At 40.7% G+C, this 21,063-nt stretch overlaps 5 protein-coding genes across 8 annotated transcripts; 4 read left to right on the top strand and 1 right to left on the bottom strand.

Moving 5' to 3' along the window:
* Positions 1–5,112: 5,112 nt before the first annotated feature.
* Positions 5,113–7,184, top strand: LOC104814670 (GDSL esterase/lipase At4g30140-like). The gene is made up of 5 exons (XM_010542842.2): positions 5,113–5,428; positions 5,548–5,672; positions 5,808–6,032; positions 6,117–6,345; positions 6,852–7,184. Exons 1-5 carry the CDS (start codon positions 5,179–5,181, stop codon positions 7,052–7,054), a joined length of 1,032 nt encoding a protein of 343 aa, XP_010541144.1. The 5' UTR covers positions 5,113–5,178; the 3' UTR covers positions 7,055–7,184.
* Positions 7,185–8,514: 1,330 nt separating this feature from the next.
* LOC104814668 lies at positions 8,515–12,066 on the bottom strand. Of its 4 annotated transcripts, none has more exons than XM_010542841.1 (5): positions 12,018–12,066; positions 10,090–11,413; positions 9,794–10,008; positions 9,486–9,709; positions 8,515–9,402 (listed from the first exon to the last, which is right to left on the bottom strand). In XM_010542841.1, the coding sequence occupies exons 2-5, from the start codon at positions 11,315–11,317 to the stop codon at positions 8,700–8,702; spliced, it is 2,370 nt and encodes a 789-aa protein (XP_010541143.1). In that variant the 5' UTR covers positions 11,318–11,413; positions 12,018–12,066; the 3' UTR covers positions 8,515–8,699. The 4 variants fall into 4 exon arrangements, with proteins under 4 accessions (XP_010541143.1, XP_010541141.1, XP_010541140.1 ...); XM_010542839.2 differs by having other exon boundaries at positions 10,090–11,425; positions 12,018–12,065; XM_010542838.1 differs by lacking the exon at positions 12,018–12,066 and adding an exon at positions 11,544–12,011 and having other exon boundaries at positions 10,090–11,425.
* A 1,476-nt stretch (positions 12,067–13,542) lies between these two features.
* LOC104814667 (CSC1-like protein At4g35870) lies at positions 13,543–16,388 on the top strand. Its single transcript, XM_010542836.2, has one exon. The coding sequence runs from the start codon at positions 13,758–13,760 to the stop codon at positions 16,209–16,211; it is 2,454 nt and encodes an 817-aa protein (XP_010541138.1). The 5' UTR covers positions 13,543–13,757; the 3' UTR covers positions 16,212–16,388.
* A 520-nt stretch (positions 16,389–16,908) lies between these two features.
* On the top strand, positions 16,909–19,563 carry LOC104814720 (putative inactive cadmium/zinc-transporting ATPase HMA3). The gene is given in 9 exon segments (XM_019202604.1): positions 16,909–17,086; positions 17,089–17,148; positions 17,373–17,630; positions 17,907–18,004; positions 18,206–18,461; positions 18,571–18,708; positions 18,834–18,940; positions 18,942–19,168; positions 19,248–19,563. Coding segments are annotated over 9 exon segments (1,518 nt in total). The 5' UTR covers positions 16,909–16,932; the 3' UTR covers positions 19,468–19,563.
* LOC109116701 (cadmium/zinc-transporting ATPase HMA3-like) lies at positions 19,490–20,493 on the top strand. The gene is made up of 2 exons (XM_019202594.1): positions 19,490–19,741; positions 19,831–20,493. Exons 1-2 carry the CDS (start codon positions 19,559–19,561, stop codon positions 20,491–20,493), a joined length of 846 nt encoding a protein of 281 aa, XP_019058139.1. The 5' UTR covers positions 19,490–19,558.
* The last annotated feature ends 570 nt before the right edge of the window (positions 20,494–21,063 follow it).

The raw sequence follows: 21,063 nt of genomic DNA, 5'->3' as shown, positions 1-21,063 counted from the left end.
ATCACAAATGATTATATAACTTGATATCTTTATATAATATGTTTTCAGCTAGATTTCTGGGTTTCAAGGATTTGATCCCGCCCTTCGTTGAATCATCTCCCACACAAGCGTTCACCGGTCTAAATTATTCATCTGGACCATTTGGAATCCTCAACGCAACCGACAAAGCTAGTAATGCTCCAAAAAAAGAAAAGAAAACTGATCACACGACCAATCATACGAGTTTAGTATATGATTAAAAGCAAATCTATAAATGTCTTAGGTGTTTACACATGCATTTTATAATCAATCACATCCATAGATTTAATGTTCATATAATGTATCCTGAAACTATATATTAACCATATGTATTGCTGCCACTACAAAAAAAAAAAACGTTTTTGCAACGAAATTCATTTTGTTGCTAACTTTGAAATGCTTTAGCAACGCTTCGCAACGAAATAACTTTGCAACGAAATCGCAACGCTTTCGCAATGTTCTGGCAACGCTTAGCAATGATAGAACTGCGTTGCAATTTAGCAACGAAATTGCATTGCTAGTTTGTAACAATTAGCAATGCTTACCAATGCACGAAAAGTTTGCAACACTTTTATAACGAAATATAAACGGTTTGCAACGTTATTGGAACGAAATGATTTCGTTGCTAATTACAACAAAACTTTCGTTGCAAATTATAATCTTTTTGCAACGAAATTGCCACAAAACGTATTTCGTTGGCATCCGGACTGTCACAATGTGTTTGTACACAATTAGCACCGAAAGAATCGATTAATGTCGCCTCCGTGCATGAACAGTTTTTGTTCACTCACGACTAGTTCGTCCAAATTGTCATTCGAATTTACTCTTTTCAATTGAAGGTACGGATAATCTTATACATGTAGGGTTAGATATATATGATTGATATTATTAAGTATTATGCTGGGTGTTAACCATATGTACTGTTGATTCTGGCGGGCGATAACATAAGTCTGAACAGACAAATCGGAAACCATTACTTGGTGAACAAGTCGGTGACGCTCATTACGTAATCTTGGACTTTATTTGAGCGGATAAAACTTTTCTTCTGCTTAAATCTTGCTCCAAAAGAATATGCTGATATATTTATATGTTCCATATCATGCAACCTTCCGTTTCTTGGAAAAGCGCCGCCGCCCGTGAAACCTAGATCTGGACCAGATCTTGATCGGCGAATTTCCCCGGCTTGCTGTTTCACGTCCCCACCTTCGCAAGGTGGTCAGAAAAAAGAAACTTCTTGTAACGACTCGAGGCCGCTACGAATTATCGAAACTGCCCTCACACAGCAACCCGAGACCTTTCAGCGTGTTTTGTCCTCACTCGCACGTATATCGAGACACTTCCCAGTAGGTCACCCATCCTGAGATTGCTCTAGAGCCATCACGCTTAATTTTGGAGTTCTCTCGGGATAGTCAACCAAAAAGGTAGGTGCACCTTGTTGCTATGAGTAGCTCAACTAGTTCTTTTATGATCTTAGACTGTATAGTCCTATACCTATACAACACTCGGATCTCTCTTATTCCGGTGTGTTCGATTCATCCATGTACCCCCTATCCAGAAGCTCGTCAGGAGCCGCCCCTTGTCCGTGCCTCTGCACCGGCGATCACTCCCCACCCTCCTACGGTACTCTGGGTTGTCACAGGCCTACCAGCTTCCGCCTGGTTCGTCCTCGAACCACACCGTACTGGGAGAGTACCGGCTCTAATACCATCTGTAACGACCCGAGGCCGCTACGAATTGTCGAAACTGCCATGACACAGCAACCCGAGACCTTTCAGCGTGTTTTTGTCATCACTCGGACGCATACCGACTACCGAGACACTTCCCAGTAGGTCACCCATCCTGAGATTGCTCGAGAGCCAACACGCTTAACTTTGGAGTTCTCTCAGGATAGTCAACCAAAAAGGTAGGTGCACATTGTTGCTATGAGTCGCTCAACTAATTCTTTTATGTTATCTTTAGACCGTATAGTCTCATACCTATGCAGCCCTCGGATCTCTCTCATTCTGGTGTGTTCGATTCATCCCTGTACCCCTTACCCAGAAGCTCGTCAGGAGCCGCCCCTTGTCCGTACCTCTGCACCGGCGATCACTCTCCGCCTTCCTACGGTACTCTGGGTTGTCACAGGCCCACCAGCTTCCGCCTGGTTCGTCCTCGAACCACACCGTACTGGGAGAGTACCGGCTCTGATACCATCTACAAAGACCCGAGGCCGCTACGAATTGTCGAAACTGCTCTCACACAGCAACCCGAGATCTTTCAGCGTGTTTTGTCCTCACTCGCACGCATACCGAGACACTTCCCAGTAGGTCACCCATCATGAGATTGCTCCAGAGCCAACACGCTTAACTTTAAAGTTCTCTCGGGATAGTCAACCAAAAAGGTATGTGCACTTTAAAGTTCTCTCGGGATAGACTGTATTCATTCCGGTGTGTTCGATTCATCCCTGTACCCCTTACCCATAAGCTCGTCAGGAGCCGCCCCTTGTCCGTGCCTCTGCACCGGCGATCACTCCCCGCCCTCCTACGGTACTTTGGGTTGTCAGATACCTACTCCTCCAAAATAGAACATTTAATATTTACAGTTTAAAATCACAAAAATAAAAAAACTGCACAAAAAACTGAACATTAATTTTGTGTTTTTGAAATGCTTAGATCGATATTATCAATATTATTTTTAAATTTTAATATATATATTTTTTAAAAATTTAATATATAATTTAGTTAAAATTAATAATTATAAAAATGAGCATTAATTAGAATATTAATATTTCTAAATAATAATAATAATAATATATCCAAATTTGAATAATTCAACTGATAAAAAATGAAACAAAGTTCTTTTTCAACCCTAGGTTTATAGATTGTAGAAGGATTAAAAGTTGGGTGAATTTTTATATTATCAAAATAATAATAATAATAATATATTTTTATACTAATATCTAGATAAATTCTAATTATTTGAACGTAGCTATATTATTTATTTATATCTTATTGATAACAATGGGCATCTTTTGGTACGATGTTCACGTGACCGAACACCATTAAAACATTTCTACGTGGTCGTGTTATCTTCCCCCATCTTCTTCTTGTGTAAATTTGTGGTTACTCTTCATTTGCCTTTGTCTTCTTCTCCTGAGGGAGCGCCGCCTCACGCCTATGGCCGCCTCCATTAAATCTCTAATATGGCAGACGTGGTCTCTAGTCTTATTTTTCGGAAATATGTATTATATTTTTCATATTAATCTATCTTAATGTTTAAATTTTACATTAAAATATCGTTTATTTGTTTTTTATAATATTATTAAAAGAAGTTATATCTTTCGTTGACTTCCTACTACGTTCTCCCGACAGCAAGCTTTAGTTGAGTTGGACAAATTAACAAACAATACACAAACTTTAATTTTAACCAAAAAATACCTAACTTTAAAAGACATCTCAATCAATATTTATCATTTTAAATGACTATATTCATTACATAGAAAAAGAAACATTTACTCCGTATTTTCTTATATATAGAAAACAAAACAAGTATGATAAGCATATTATTGATTTGACATATTATATATTGTTATTTTCAATATATTTATAAGAAATCTGTATGATTAAGACATATAATAAATAATAAATGATACATATTGTTTTTGTTAATGTGACGATATTTTTTTTTGGATTAATATAATCATATTATTTAGATATTTCATAAAATTCAATAATCTAGATGTTTTTAGTGATGTTTTATCAACTTGGATATTAATATTGGTTTTCTTGTCTTATTGTGAACCGGACGGATGTTTTCCGTTTTGGTTTTACAGGTAAACCGGTTCTACACGGTGACGTTTTACATATATATATATATATATAGAACCTTCAGCCGAAGGGTCATTTAGCAAATACGTGAAGACTCCGGTGTTCTTCTTTTGTTTACTGTTCCGGTGAGCCGGAGCGAAATATGAGGGTTCGAGGTCCAAATCCCTACAAAACCAAAATGATAAAACATAATCAAAATGAAATCGAAAGATCGTTATGACCCAATCTGGGTAGTTCAACCGGTGAAACAGAGGCGCAAAGCGTCTGTCCTGTTCCGAATTCGAACTCCAGGTTGGGGAGGGAGCACATAATTCAAATCATATTGCTGGCTCCCGGCCCCGAGATTAGTCTGGACCTCGCCTCAGGAAACCCGGTTACCCAAAAAAATAAAATATTATGGTCATATGTACAAACTCTATTTTGGTTACCCATTGTCTCTCAAATTGAATATATTATTTATTTTTCCAAGTATCATACAAACTCATATATGAGAAGTTAAAGTAATCTTCAGTTTTATAGGATTGGAGAAGTAATTAAAAACCACCAAATATGTACAACTCACACTAATCTATAGGATTTCTACTTTCAATATGATTTTCTAATAAATAAGGTTCGTTTAATAGGGGAAAACCCCTAAATGGGTTGATAAGTTAGTTTGTCTCATGCCATAAGGGTGTGGGTTCGACTCCTTGCTAACGCATCTATCGTCTGTCAGTTACGGCTGATTCAACTCCACGCGTGTGTTGCACACTCGTGCGTGTGGGCTTGGGTTTACTCGGTCAGCGCGTCCGAAGGGTAGCAGCCGGGGTTCCCAATGTATAAAAAAAATGTCCGTTTAATATAGATATTTACTACAATTGGAGACAACATAGATATAAACAAAATACTTCTGTATATATAAACCGAATATTCTATAATGTTTGCATATATATTCCTCTAGTATCGAAAGCATATGCATGGTAATTAATATAAAGAAAATATATCTATAGCAAAAGTACGCTCAAAGACCATTAATAAATCAAACATTTTCCTAAAAAAAATAAAATAATAAATCAAACAAAACTAGTAAGAATTTACGTACATGCAATTCCCATCCATGCAGGGGTGAATGGATAGAACTATCCGAATCTAACCGTGCGTATGCTGACACGTGTTTCTCAATCCAGCCACCCAACGATTTCTGTTGTTATCGTAAGAGCATGGATTAATAGAAAACACGTTTTAAATGCATGTCCGAAAAAAAAAAAAAAAAAAAAAGGAATCCGAGGAATTGGGCCATCATTTGTAATGGGTCGAAGCATATCTCGAAGTTTTTCTTCTTAACGTTTATTTTCACAGTGAATTGAATCTGAAAATGGTTGAGGGAGTGGCAAAGGCAATGTCGATTATGATCATAGCCGCCGTTGTCACGGCCATGGCCGGTGCGGCGGCGCGTGCGCAAAAAGTGCCGTGTTACTTCGTGTTTGGAGACACCTTCTTCGACAACGGCAATAACAACGACTTGGTAACGCAAACAAAATCCAACTATCTACCGTTCGGTATTGACTTTCCCAATGGTTCGACCGGCCGGTTCACCAACGGCCGCACTATCCCCGATTTCCTCGGTTAGCTCTAAATTCACAAACCGGTTTCCGGCTCACTTCCTTGCGTACCCAGTACCCACTCTTGCCAAAACGAATAAAAACGTGTATAACCTGACCTCTTTATATAATTTATGTTTCAGCTGAATTCCTGGGGTTCAAGGATTATATCCCGCCCTTTGCCGGATCATCTCCGTCACAAGTGTTCACCGGTCTAAATTATGCGTCTGGAGCATCCGGACTCCTCGACGATACCGGAAGAAACATGGTGAAATTCCACTAACCATATGGATTTAGTGTACGATTGAATGCAAATTTTTATAGGTTTGTAACCAATCACATGCATGGAATTAACGTTCATAATCTAAAAATATGTATATGAACCGTATAAACCTGTTGACAGGGCGATAACCTCGGTCTGAGCAGACAAATAGCGAACCACTTGGAGGCTATCACGAGGGCGGCCGTACCACAGCACCGGCTGAAGAGGTGTTTGTACACAATTAGCACCGGAGGCAGCGATTTCGTCAACAACTACTTGATGTCGCCTCCGTTCATTACCGGTCTCGTTTTCACTCCCGACCAGTTCACCGAGTTTCTCGTCCAACTCTATGCTTCTAATTTGAAGGTAGGTAAATACAACCGAACTGAAAAAAAAAAAAAAGATTCTCAAATTCTAAATTTCTAACCATATATATATATGTACGTATAGGTTTTGTATATATCCGGAGCAAGGAAAGTTGCATTGTTCGGATCTCCTGAAGTCGGATGCGCACCGGGGCTGGCCAACGCCCAACATGGTGGAAATGGCTGTGACGAGGATGCCAACTCCTTAGTCAGGCTATTCAACAATAGGCTCAGAGCTCTCATCGCTGATATCAACAAAAACCTAACTGATGCCAAATTCACTTACGCCGATGGGTTCAACACCGGAGGACTAGGTAACGTATTAACATCTGATTTATTTAAAAAAAAGGCTTAAAAAATTACCAACTTTTAAAAAAGTTTCATATAAAACCATAAACCATGTAACTTTTATATATCATGAACTTTTCATAATTTTATCATATTCCCACAAATTTCATAAGTTCATGACTTTATATGAAAATTAAAAAATTCGTAAAGTTAATAAATATGTGAGAATATATTTCATGATTTTATCTAGAAGTTATAAAGTTGGTTTTTTTATATGGAACTTTTTTGGAAGTTTGTGATTTCGTATTCAATTCTTCCTTGACAAAAGATATATATATATATATTGCATACTACACTTTTTTTTATTTAAATATTTATTGAGATTAATCGTGAAGATACTTACTCTTTTTGTTTCTCTCATATCCGAGAAGGTGATTCTTAAGTAATAAAAGTATTCATGAGATCTCAGTGACATAATATCCGTGAGAGTTGTGTTTTCATTTTGTTCTTTTAATTTTCTATAAATGATTAGGGCTGAGGAACGACACCACCTGCTGCACGGTCGAACCGGGAAAGATTCTATGCGTACCGAACGGGCCGGTTTGTGCAGACCGGACCAAATACGCCTATTTTGACGCCTTCCACTTCACAGAGGTCGTACACTCAGCCGGGGCGACGGCTGCCTTCACCGGCCAGACCGCTTCTCCGTACAGCATCGAAGAGCTTGCTAGTTAATTAACTGAAACCACCTACCCCTTATATATATGAACGTACGTGAAATAATTGACTGTTGTTAGCAGTACAAAATTAGCTACCAGTGGGCCGTCCTGTAATAAAATGCCAAAGCTTATATGTTATGGATAATAATAAAGGTATGTTTTGCCTTTGAATTACAGCACAATTTTAAAATGTTAAAATGAAAAAAAAAGACTGAAATGACACAATTTCTGTATAATTTTTTTTTTGTTAATTTGAAAGTTCATCGTATCTTCGACACAACTATATTTTTCTCACTCTCGAGATATTTTTTGTACCATAATTAAATTGTATAACTTCTCTCCGACCACTACCGAATAAGAGATATGAGACACCAATACCTCTTACCTTTCTCAACCACCTACGTCATTTGATCACTACAGATTGGGTTGTATAATTTATAAACATCTTAGGCAGTGGCGGACGAACGTTGATGGCAATGGAGGCAAAGATCCCCATTAGTTTAATTAAAAAAAAAAGAATGTAATTTTCTTTATAAATTTTCATAATTTTGCAAATAAAATTGGAAATACCCCCATATTATAATAGAAAAATTATATTATAATAGAAAAATTATGTTTGCCCCCACCTAACGGATTTCCTAGATCTTAGGTGTAAAAATATATAAAAAATGTTTTCACTCTTATCTAATATTCTGAAAGATTATATCTATATCTATATAGATTGAAATTGTAACATTTCGAAAAAAGATAAGTTATGAGAAACGTGAGTTTGCGAGAGTTGATGAGGAGTTTTTTGTTTTTTTTTTTTTAATTTAATTAGCGCGTGACTGTTAGCAAATATGTGACACCCCCAATTTTGTTGGATCTTCATGGGCCTAGGTAAGCCCAAACCAGACGGCGAATAAAAATGCCACACAATTCTAACTCAGCCCATATTGCATAACCCGACCCGGCTTAACCTCCTCTCTGTTCATCGGTTGCAATCAATCGAATTGGCGATCACATTGGTTTTTCATCGACGCCAAAAAGAGAGAGGCAATGCAGGAGATGTTGATGAAAGCGGCCATAGAAGGGGAGCAGGAGAAACAGTTGAGTTCTCTTTGATCGGGAAGGAGCCCTACTTCGTTCTCCCGACAGCAGGCTTGCCCTATTTGTCGTCGCAATCAATTGGCCTTCCCTGAAATCAGGTTTGTTTGATGGAAACCTAGGAGCTTTGTTGTTCGATTTCGGCTGGAACTGTCCACTTTATCTTGATGACGTTTGTAATTTAGAACAGTGGTCTCAACCTGAATTCCGAAGAATCGGGTAATTTGGATCAATCCCTTCTGATACAAACCCTTTTTTCTTGACATATAGATTCGACATTCCAACGAAATCTCGCTCTGAAGTCGTCATTTTACATGTTGAGTCACGGCTTTTCTGTTTCTGGTTCATTTCCAAGGTTTGACGCTGAGTCAAAGCCCCATACACCAAAACAACCAAATCTGAAGAACTTTTGGCTCAGTTAACAGGTTCCTCTGCATATGTATTTATAATACATATCCATCCATCTAATCTAATCTTCTGGTAGCAAAATATGTTTGCTCTCAGTAGAAAACTAACCCTAACCCTAACTCTAACCCGAGAATCAATCAACAAATATAACACAAAAGGAAGGAAATTTACATCCCGTTATGTTCGGAACGGTGAGCCAATGCGGCTTCCTCCGGTGGGCTGACGAGTTTCTTGTACTCTCTGGCCGAGCCAATTGCAAACTCGGCGAGTGAACTCACTGCAACTGACATGCCTGCACACAGTACCCTAACGGCTACTTCAGCCAGCTTCTCAGCAGTCATCTCCTCTTCTACTCTCTCAACCACTACAAGCTCCATGCTCTCTGGCCCGTGTCCGTACCTCCTTGACCCGACCTGGTTTGGATCTTCCCTGAGCTGCTGAGCATAGAGGGAACCCATACCGGCTGCAAAGAAATCCAACCCGTCTAGGACTGGCTTCTCGTTCAATCCGTTTAGTAGCCTTGACCACTGGATGCAGATCCCGTATAATGGGTGGGGAAAAGATGATAATCTGACTTTTTCAGGATCTGGGTCACATCTGAAACATCTGAGTAGCCATCCGGCTAGTGCCTGCACGTAAGATCTCTGAGATATGATCCATGTTTCGAAGCAGGCTCTCCAGTTTCTAAGCTGAGCTTCAAGGTTCAAGGCTGATCGAGCTAATCTGTGAGAGTTGGTCTCGGGTAACGAAGAAGAATGTCTCTTCTTGCGAAGCTTAGAAGGTGTGCCTGCTAGTAACATCTTGGCTTCGTCCAAGGTTCTCTTCTGAATCTGGTGACACTCTGCCATCACTTTCCACATCCGAGTTAATCTGTACGGAGCATTATCCACAGTTCTTACACTTCGGGCATAACAGAGAAATGTTTTTTTTTTAAGATGAGGATTTTGACATACCCGTGAACAAGCTCGAGAAGCTGAGGCATCAGTTCTTGGTCACGGAGTGTCTCGATCCTTTTGGAGATAGCCTCTATCGAGTGTATCCATACCTTGATCCGGGTGTGCAGATCTCTAATGGTGGCCCTCGTCTTTTCGACCGATGAAGGATCCTCTCCTTTCACATCCTGGTTCATCAGAAGCCTGCATTTCTTCTCATACGCAATTCTCACCCGCTCTCCAGACTGTTGAAACGACCAGTTAGATGGCAATAAAACAGAGTAAAACCGACGTCACAAGGATTACAGAGTTGAGTTATCATAGATTACCCTAACTTCTTCGTAGAGTTTTTTCTCCCAGGCATAAAGTCGGTCCAACGTGGACTGGTGGCTACCCGAAAGCATGCAAGATTCATCTGAAAGATCGCTTGTGTTTTCTTGCCCGCCCTCCTTCGAAACAGCGGAATAACTGATCAAGAATCTGGACGAGGAAGACCTTGATGAACCCGAGCGGAACAAAGCTACTGGATTCAGCATTTTCATGGCTGAAAAGACGGAAATTTCAACATTCAAAACGGGGATTCATATAGAATCGATTGAGAAACGAGGATAGAATTCTTGTTTACCACTGAGTTCGCTGGTTGATGATGAGTACTGTGCGCTACTAGCCTCCAATAGCCCCGAGACATCTTTGGCAGCTTTACAGACAGTTGCAAACTGTTCTTCGAGATCTTTAATTACTTCTGCCATGCTCGTTGGCCTTCGGTTCACATACACCGTGTAGCCGGGCGTTTCTGACTTGGCATTGTCTCCTTCACCGACCGTCTTCACTTCTTGGCTACCAACTCCGACCACATGCCTTGTAGATTTCGCCCTGGACACCTCGAAGCTTCGCAGTTCTTGGGTCCCATTGCCTTCACCATTGTTGTTATCATTCTCGGTTTCACAGTCACAGCCACTGTCTGTAAATTCCTCCTCCTCGGCATCATCACCATCATCGTCATCAATGTCTTCATCTTCCTCGTCGTCCTCATCAACATCTTCAACTGTAACTTCTTCATTACAAGAACCTAAACCGGTTTTGCCTCTTTCTTGTTTTGCTTCCATGTTATGAGGATTCACAAACCTCCTCTCATGTTCATCAGGTTCATCTTCATCGTCTTCTAGCTCGGGAATCCCTTCTTCCTCCCGAACCCGTCTCAGCCCTCTGATTTCGTCGTCCACGCTCGTCTGAGGATCGACGCTGCTCCGGTCATAAGCATATCCATGATAATCCAATGACGAAAACGGGTTCCAGAAGAAATCCCATTGCGAGTTCTGCTGTGGGGAAGGAGGCGGGATACTGTGACTGCTCGGCCTCTGCTCCTCGGGAGAATTCATCCCGTTCCAAAACGACGAAGAAGAGTTCGAGTTCATGTTCATTCCGAAAATGGCATCCCCGTATTGGTTACTTGGGGAATACGCATCAACCCGGTATGTTTCCGGTGACCTAGGAGGCCTCTCTTCCACCGAAACTGCTCTGGTTCGACTTGCCATCAAGTAATTAACCTTCATTCTCGATCCCGGCTTAGCTTGAATCAATTTCGGAGGCGAGATCGTGATGAACCCACCTCCTCCTCCGGGACTCGGTTTCTTCACGGGAGTGACAAACGAGTCGAACGAGAATTTGTGTGGCTCGTCTTCTTCGATGTATTCTCTGAGAGCATCCGAGACGCGTTTCATGGATTGGATATAAGCAATGTGACCCGAAGCGAACTTAGTTCTTTGTTCCACAGCTTGTTTGATGAAACGTTTCCTGTCTTTGCAGATCCGGACAGCTTCCTCGTCGTCTAGCTTCGACTGAGAACATCCCATTTCTTGTTACCTCGAATCCGAGTTCAAAGCTCTCGTCTTTTCAGGATTCTGGAGATGGGTTTGATCCCTCAAGATTCATCAAGCATTACCCAGAATCTGCAGAAGAAACTGTGAACATGCATCAGATTTAACATGTAATAAGAGGCTTGTGTAATGGCGGGACATTGTTGTAACCGCGGAACAGGAGTAGCTGAAAATCATTCGGCATCTGTGACTCGTAGATTACCAGAAAAAGAGAAGAACATCGCCGAAAACGCAGAACATGTCTCTGTGTTCGAGATTCTTTGCTTAATTTACAAGAAACAGAGAGTTTCTGTGTTCCTTAAATGTCTATTTAACAAACAGTTATTTTCCTTGTTCTTCAGACTTGAGATTATAAAAAATGACACAGAAATATTAAAAAAAAATTGAAAAAAATAAGAGTACAACGAACGACTCATGTGAAAATCCAAGAAAACTAAAACCCATTTACAGAATTTTTTTTTTCTCGACCTGCAGATTTTCTCCTTCAGGCAAAGGAAACTAAAAGCAAGAGGAAAAACTAAGAACCCAAATCGGAGAAAACCAGAAAACCCACATAAAAAATGACGCAAAAGAAGTTCGATTTCTCTCATGTGGTAACTACGAATGAAAAGCGAAGAACAAACCCAGAAATTTTCAGACAAAAACAAAAAGAAACAGAGAGACAGAAGACAAACACCTCTGAGTTTCTAGTCAAAAGAAGCTGAGGCTGTGATGATCACTGCAGATACGGAGAGAGAGAGAGAGAGACGTTGTGGAAAGCAACGGTCAAAAATCTACAGAGAAGACGAGGAAGAAGACGAAGGCGAAGGAAAAAAAAAATCACTTGACAAAAGGAAAATAAAGTGTTGGGGTAACTCATTAAAGCTAAGAATATGGCCGAGGCGAACACGGAATACGACAGCCGTTACAATTGTCCCTGGTTTTCTCGTTTATATCGGAACTGCCACTGTCCCTGCCGCTGAAGAACCTCATGCATTTTTTATATTGTTCGATATATTTTAATTAATTTCTCTTTTAAAAAATTAATATGGAATTATTTTTACATTATATTTACAAGACCCGAGATTCTTGTCTTCGTTTTAGAATCTCTATGTTCTACACTCGACACCATATTTATTGCAAAACCTCATTCTATTTTTTTTTTAATAAACCCCACAGATAGCTGCCCAAAAAAATACTGACATGTATAGCCATTGGATAGCCAGCAATCAAAATACTGACACATTATTATTATTATTGTTGTTATTATCATCACATTTATTTACTGAATTATAACGTGGCGCACCTGGTCGGGGTACGAGGACATCTTGATGAGTAATAAAAATACGGAGGCATGGGTATTTTCGTAATTGCACCGTACACCGAATGGAGGAATTTTGGTAAAAAGCAATAAAAGGTGGCCCGGCCTTTAAAGCTAAAGGCAGAGATCTGGACCCACAGTTAAAGATATGATTGATGCCATCTTTTAACTGTGTACCCGTCGTACCCCTGGTTTTTCTATCTAATCACGGAAACGCCATTCTTCAATAATTTGTCCAGGCCCGAAGTGTCTCATTTGGCCCATTAAGAATATATGTTGTTTCTGCCGCCCCCACTATGCTTTTCATTCATTCCCAGTGCTACCCCTGGTGTTTTGACCTAATCACGGAAATGCCATTCATCAAGAAATCATCTAGAAAAATAAATGTTTGTGGCCCAATGGGTCATTCATCATGGAATTCTGGAGGCCCAAACTATCTGATTGGGCTCATTTTCAACCATTACCAAAACAGTAAAAATGGTGTGATTTAATTAATAAAAAAGATTGTAGAAACATTCGATATTAATATGTAGATATAGACGAGTTTACGGATGAATTTATTTGGTTAATCATCAGATTCAAATAACATATAATTTTAAATTTGAATTCGAACCCAAAAAACAAAAAATTTATATTTTTTTCAATAAAATTCTAAAAAGAATGGAACGTAATCAAATCAAATTTAGTATAAAACTAAACAATTATATTTTTTTAAAACTAAAATAAACCAACTCGAATATAATCCGAATGAAAACCAAATAAGACATGTCGTAACGAGTTGAATAATATTCGAAATTGATTGCAGTTCATACTCATAAAAATATTTTGTTGGTAAAAAATTATTTAAAAAGAAATTTAAGAACAAAATATATTTGCTCCTAAACATATTGTAATTAGGAGTTTGAACTTAACTTAAAGTGCGTAAAAAAATTCTTATAAAGGAATATCCAACATAGAGCAAAGGTTTTTAATTCATGATCCAGTGGCAGAGCATCTCCGTCAATCTTCCCCCAGAATCAAACCCTAATTCCTAAATCATCTTCGAAGAAATCGATATTCCCTGAGATTGAACAACGATTGAGGAATCGGGTTGTGTTTAATCGGAGAGAAATCGCGATGCATCTTACCTTTTCGCAGACAGCGATGCCACCGATGATCGCGCATGGCTCTCTCTCTCCTCCGCCTTCCTCCGGCGGTGGAGACTCACCGGAGATTCCCGATGCTTGGTACGGAAACATGCAGTACCTTCTTAACATCTCGGTGATTGGTCTCCTGTGCTGCGTCTCCATCTTCTTCTTCGTCAAGCTTCGCAGTGACCACCGTCGCATGCCTGGTCCGTCCGCGATCGTCTCCAAGCTCCTCGCTGTCTGGAAAGCCACGTGTCGCGAGATCGCTCGTCATTGTGGCGCCGACGCTGCTCAGTTCCTCCTCATCGAAGGTGGTAGCTTCGTCCTCCTTTTCTCCGTTGCGATTCTGGCTGTCTTCGTTATGCTCCCGTTGAATCTGTATGCCGGCACTGCTGTATTGAACGATGAATTCTCCAAAACGATGATTACCCATATCAAGAAAGGTTCGGGTCTGCTTTGGGTGCATTTTGTTTTTGTTGTGCTTGTTGTTCTCATAGCGCATTTTGGGATTTCTGCCATTGAAGGAAGGCTTAAGTGTACTAGGTTTAGAGACGGGAATGGTAATCTTAGCGATCCGAATGCGAGCTCTACTGCTTTATTTACTATTATGGTTCAGGGTTTGCCTAAAAGCTTAGGATCTGATAGAGCTGTCCTTGAAGAGTATTTTCGGGAAAAGTACCCGGGTAAAGTTTATAAGATGATAATTCCTATGGATTTATGTGCATTGGATGATCTTGCCACGGAGTTGGTTAGTGTACGAGATGATATTACCTGGTTGGTTGCCAAGATGGACTCTAGGCTCTTGGCTGAGGAGGTCGAGAGTGACGGACATGGAGGATTACTGAGTTGGGCATGCATTCTGTGGATGAAAGTGAAAGGATTGTGGTCTCAGATTACAGAGAGGCTGGGTTTTACTGATGAAGAGAAGCTAAGAAAGCTGCAAGAATTGAGAGCTGCGTTGGAAACTCGGTTGGCAGCTTACAAAGAAGGACGGGCACAAGGTGCAGGGGTTGCTTTCGTGGTATTTAAGGACGTTTACACAGCTAATAAGGCTGTTCAGGATTTCAGAATCGAGCGGTCGAGGCGTTTTGGAAAGTTCTTCTCTGTCACCGAGCTAAGACTGCAGAGGAACCAGTGGAAAGTCGAAAGAGCGCCTCTGGCAACCGACATTTATTGGAATCATCTGGGATTAACGAAATTCTCTTGTAGAATGAGAAGGGTGATTGTTAACTCGATCCTGCTGCTGATGCTCGTGTTTTTCAGCTCTCCCCTTGCGTTGATCAGTGCCTTTATAAGTGCTGGGCGGATCATCAATGCTGAAGCCGTTGATCATGCCCAGTCTTGGTTTACTTGGGTTCAAACTTCTGGCTGGCTCGGGTCTTTGATTTTTCAATTCTTGCCAAACGTCATCATATTCGTGAGCATGTACCTTGTCATCCCTTCAGTTCTCTCTTATTTTTCCAAGTTTGAACGACACTTGACAGTGTCTGGGGAACAAAGAGCGGCTCTCTTGAAGATGGTTTGCTTCTTCCTCGTGAATCTGATCGTGCTGAAGGCTCTCGTCGAGTCGTCACTGGAGAGCGCCCTCTTAAAAATGGGTCGTTGCTATCTGGATGGTGAGGACTGCAAGAGGATTGAAGAATACATGAGCCCATCCTTCTTATCGAGATCGTGCCTTTCCGCTCTGGCTTTCCTCATCACGAGCACTTTTCTGGGAATCTCCTTCGATCTGCTGGCACCGATCCCATGGATCAAGAACAAGATCCAGAGATTCAGGAAGAACGACATGCTCCAACTGGTTCCCGAACAAAACGAAGAGTACCCTCTTGAGAATCAAGAGAACACGAGCAGCAGCCTTCAGACACCGCTCATGTCTGAAAACATGTTCGAGTCACCCAGGTTCAACGAGATCGAACCCATGGGTCAAGACCTCGCGGAATATCCCATCAGCCGGACCTCGCCAATCCCGAAACAGAAATTCGACTTTGCCCAATACTATGCCTTCAACCTAACCATCTTCGCTCTAACCATGATCTACTCCTCGTTCTCCCCGCTCGTGGTCCCGGTCGGAGCGATCTACTTCGGGTACAGGTACATCGTGGACAAATACAACTTCCTGTTCGTATACAGAGTACGGGGATTTCCGTCGGGGAATGAGGGGAAGATGATGGACACTGTGCTATGCATCATGAGATTCTGCGTGGATCTGTTCCTGATCTCGATGTTGCTCTTCTTCTCCGTGAAAGGGGATTCCTCCAAGCTTCAAGCCATTTTCACGCTCGGAGTGCTGGTGATGTACAAGCTCTTGCCCTCCGATTATTCCGACAGGTTTCACCCCGCTTTGCTCAGAGGCCTTCAGACAGTGGATAGCTTCCTCGACGGCCCCACTGATTACGAGCTCTATTCCCAACCCAACTTCGACTGGGACACTTACAACCCTTGACTTCATTATTCCAATTCTATTCTATTCCACCACTTATTTCTTTATTTATTTTTATTTTTTTTAACTCGGCAGCGAGCAAATTTTTCTCTTTGCCTCTGTGTAAACTTTGTATATTTCTTGTGTATAACCAGAATATTTTATGAAAAAAAAAATGGATCGAATCTTGGTAGGGATGGATTCGGGTTCGGCAATTTAGTTCTTGAACAGAAATAGAACCGGATTGTACCGAATCAATAGCTTTCGGTTCTAATTTGGTATAAGTTTTTTAAAACCGAAGAAGTAAATGCCACGCAAGCTTTCTCGAGTAGAGAGCATTTCGGATTTGGTCGAAATATCTTTTTTTTATTAATGTATTTCCACGTTTTAATACTAATATTTTTTTTTAACAAATTTGAGATTTCTTGTTTCCCTCACCATATATATATTTTAATATCATAACCTCTTTCTAAAAACTGTGTTTTAGATTTTTTTTACGAGTATTAAGAAAATACAAAAAAAATCATGATTATTAAATCACAATCTCATTCATTTGTATTAAATCACAATCTCATTCATTTGTATTAAAATTAAATACTTTTATTAAAGGTAAAATTATAAATTTTATAAAAAAATTACCTAAAAAATCTAAAACAAAATTATTCTTTGTAACGATATCTAAGGGAGGGAGTAATATCTTTAAAATTCCATGGAACCTCTTTCACGCATCCTGCGAAATTCAGCCATGGCGGACGGCGAGGAAGAGAAGAAGAACGATCAAGCAAGGAATACGTTACAGACGACCTACTTCGACGTTGTTGGAATCTGCTGTTCATCGGAGGTTCCTCTTGTCGGAGACGTTCTCCGTCCGCTTGACGGCGTCAAGGAATTCTCCGTCATCGTCCCTCGAGGACCGTCATCGTCGTCCACGACAGTCTCCTGATTTCTCCGGCTGAAATCGGTGAGGAATCCAACTTTCTCTGCTTCCAAACAGCCTCCTCCCGTTTATTCGGACAATGAAATTGGATTTCCCGGCTTTGTCTCGCTGTTTGACTTTCGCTACACCATTTTCAATCGCTGATATTTCTCTTTCTCGGCATATCTACGATGTGATATGCATCAAATTTCCTTCGTTATTATGATTTAGATTAATTTTTTTTTCTGGGTGAATTCATTTCTTGGCAGCCAAGGCTCTGAATCAAGCAAGACTTGAAGCGACTGTGAGGCCGTACGGCGAGGCAGTCTTCAAGAACCAATGGCCAAGCCCCTTTGCAGTGGCTTCTGGCTCGTTGCTTGCTCTCTCCTTTCTCAAATACTTCTACGGCCCGGTAGAATTGCTAGCTGTGGCGGCAGCAGCAGCCGGAATTTTCCCCATAGCGGCCAAAGCTTTGGCTTCACTCAAAATGTTCCGGCTGGACATCAATGCCCTCATGCTCATAGCCGGTAAGACGTCTCTCTGGAGACTTTGTCCAATTGCATGCAAACTAACTCGATATGGTAGCATGCGATCGATTCTCTAATTGAGAATTCAAACCTTTTGCATATCAAAAAGATGAAATCTTTGTCGCTGGGCAGGCTTAGATGTTGTTCTATGAATGTCTAACTTAGGGTTGTGCCCGAGATTCTGGGTTTATTTACATCTTTTTGAGGGGTTTATTGGGGCTGTATATGTATGTGTAATGAGCTGATGAATCTCTCATCGTGTTTTTTGCTCAAAAGTGGTGGCAACGATGTGTATGCGGGAATTCACAGAAGCTGCCACAATTGTGTTTCTCTTCTCTATTGCAGAATGGCTTGAATCAAGTGCCGCCTGTAAGGTTCGCTTCTGCCTTCTTCTTTCCCTTTACTTCAGCAAAGGAAATGCATTTTGTGCATATATGTGTGTGTCTGTGCTCCTTTTTGTTCAAATGTACAACATGAGTTTGCCTCTGGTCTTCGATTCATTCACTTCGTCTTTGAAGTGTCTACCCGTCAGCAGATGTAATAAACTATTATGGTACTGTCTAAAACTATTTCAGGCAGGCGCAGCAATGTCATCACTGATGAGCGTAGCGCCACAGAAGGCAGTGATTGCCGAAACTGGACAAGTAGTTGGAGTTGATGAAGTTCAGATAAATACGGTCGTCGCTGTTAAGGCTGGAGAAAGCGTACCAATTGATGGAGTTGTAGTGGACGGAAGCTGTGATGTGGACGAGAAAACTCGGACGGGTGAGTCGTTCCCAGTGTCCAAACAGAAGGATTCGACCGTTTGGGCAGGAACCATCAATTTGAACGGTATACTGGCTTCTCTGTATTCAGACAATTCTAATGTTTCTGGCTTTGATCTCCTGACAGGATGGATATTGTTTCCTGTTGCTGTTTTTCTTTCTTTCTCATGTGAAAGGTTATATAAGCGTGAGAACTACTGCTTTAGCCCGGGATTGTGTAGTTGCAAAGATGGTAAAACTAGTTGAAGAAGCTCAGAAAAGCCAGACCAGAACTCAGAGATTTATCGACAGATGTTCTCAGTACTACACTCCTGGTGAGAAATCGGTTTCTATCTTAGTTTGCGTTAGTGTCATTCGACATTTGATACATTTCATATCATCAGTGTTTTAGCAGAAATATTCTGAGATGAATCGAGATCTAATCGTAGTTTTTGTTCAGCCGTTGTTGTAATATCAGCTTGTTTTGCGATAATCCCGACTGTCCTAAGGTTTGATAACCTGAGCAACTGGTTACACTTAGCACTGGTAGTGTTGGTCAGTGCTTGTCAGTTGTCCGTGCGGGCTTATCCTGTCGACACCCGTTGCTACCTTCTGTGCGCTCACTAAGGCCGCCATGTCTGGGTTTCTGGTAAAAAATGGTGACAGCCTCGAAACCTTGTCCAAGATCAGGGTTGCTGCTTTTGATAAAACCGGAACCATAACTAAAGCTGAGTTCCTTGTCACTGATTTCCGGGTTCTTTCCCATGATGTGAGTCATCATAACTTGATCTACTGGTAAGTATTTAACTTCCTACTGGAAAACCATTATGTTTTACAGTATATACCGAGAAACGAATGAGAAATATTTTCGCAGGATCGCAAGTATTGAGGACAAGTCAAGCCACCCGATGGCTGCAGCCCTTGTTAACTATGCAAGATCTGTTTCGGTCCAGCCTAAGCCCGATAACGTGGAGGGCTTTCAGAACTCTCCAGGGGAAGGAGTTTACGGAAGAATAGACGGGCAAGATATCTATATCGGAAACAAAAGGATTGCTCTCAGAGCTGGATCCTCGACAGGTCTCAGAATTTTGTAAATCAAATATTTTTTCGAGTGTTTTTTCTTCGTTTAAGATATATCTTCCTTCTGGATGCTATTGCTATTCAGTTCCGAACCCAGAAGCTGCTATGAATCGAGGTAAAACCATTGGATACGTATATGTTGGGCAAAGGCTGGCTGGAAGTTTCAATCTTTTGGACGGTTGTCGATATGGGGTAGCTCAAGCTCTCAAGGAACTCAAGTCCTTAGGCATAAAAACCGCAATGCTCTCGGGAGATAACCGAGCTGCTGCCATGGATGCTCAGGAACAGGTGAAGCCATTTCCACTGTTTTTCCTGTCCCTTTGGTTAATAAAAAAAACACAACCGCTGAATCTTAAAAAATGTTACAATTTTGTCAGCTAGGGAATGAACTTGACGCTGTTCATCCAGAGCTTCTTCCAGAAGACAAGGCAAGAATCATCGACGAGTTCAAGAGCCATGGACCGACAGCAATGGTGGGCGACGGCCTAAATGAGGCTCCGGCCATAGCCAAAGCGGATATCGGAATTGCGATGGGGATATCCGGCTCGGCCCTTGCCACAGAGACAGGACACGCGGTTCTGATGTCGAACGATGTTAGAAAGATCCCGAAAGCGATAAGGCTGGCGAGGAGATGCCAGAGGAAAGTGATGGAGAATGTGATATTGTCTGTGAGCATAAAAGGAGGGATCTTGGTTTTGGGTTTTGCAGGTTACCCTCTTGTCTGGTTAGCTGTTCTTGCAGATGCCGGAACTTGTCTGGTCGTCATCCTGAATAGCATGTTACTCCTACGGGACGAGCGAGAAGCCATTAGCGGATGTCATCGTTCGGAGAAGACAACCTCTGAGTCTGTGTCTGAATCGGTGAGAATCGAGAAGGAAGAGGATGAAATCAGGGACCTTGAAGTTGGTTTGTTGAGCAAGGCAACCAAGGGGAGTTGCTGCTCTAGTTGCCGTGGGAAAATTGTTTTATTATGTCCGATCGGTAGAACAAAAATTAACCAATTTGACGTTCTTTCTTTTTCTTTCCCTTGGGAAAATTGAAAATCATAAAAGGTTCCATCCATTTATTGATAATCTAATAACAGGCCACCAAAAATACATAAATCAATTTTTTTAGAAGAAAACTCTAATGAAAACTCTTACTTTTCATCCAAAAAATTGCGCCCATACACAGAATTGAGATATCAATACGTAAATAACAAAAATATAGCAGCATTAATAATATACATTTAATTGTCATTCGAAGTGGTATAAATTGTTTTCTAAAATAAATTGAACAAGAAATAATATACATTAACTGTATTTTAACATGATTTATATTAAAATTTACTCTACTATTAATCCGAAAATTTATCGAATTTTTTATTCAAGTATATCTTCCAAAAGATTTGGAAAGTTAAGATGACGAGATTAGAATTTAGATTGAGAACAAACGTTCTTCCTTTGCTTACTCATTGAACTACTTAATCTTCGATTAAATTTTTTTTGGTAAAATTTGATCCAACTTTCCAGTTTACCATTGACCATCCACACTTACATTTATTAAAAATATTCTTCTTTCGACATCAGATATTATTTTATTGGTGTCAAGCTTGTCCTTTCTTTGTAATT

Source organism: Tarenaya hassleriana, unplaced genomic scaffold (genome assembly GCF_000463585.1).
Source record: "Tarenaya hassleriana unplaced genomic scaffold, ASM46358v1 Cleome21, whole genome shotgun sequence".
NCBI lineage: Eukaryota > Viridiplantae > Streptophyta > Magnoliopsida > Brassicales > Cleomaceae > Tarenaya > Tarenaya hassleriana.
The sequence above is the reverse complement of the archived record's forward strand: the minus strand, read 5'-3'. Positions and strand labels throughout refer to the sequence as shown.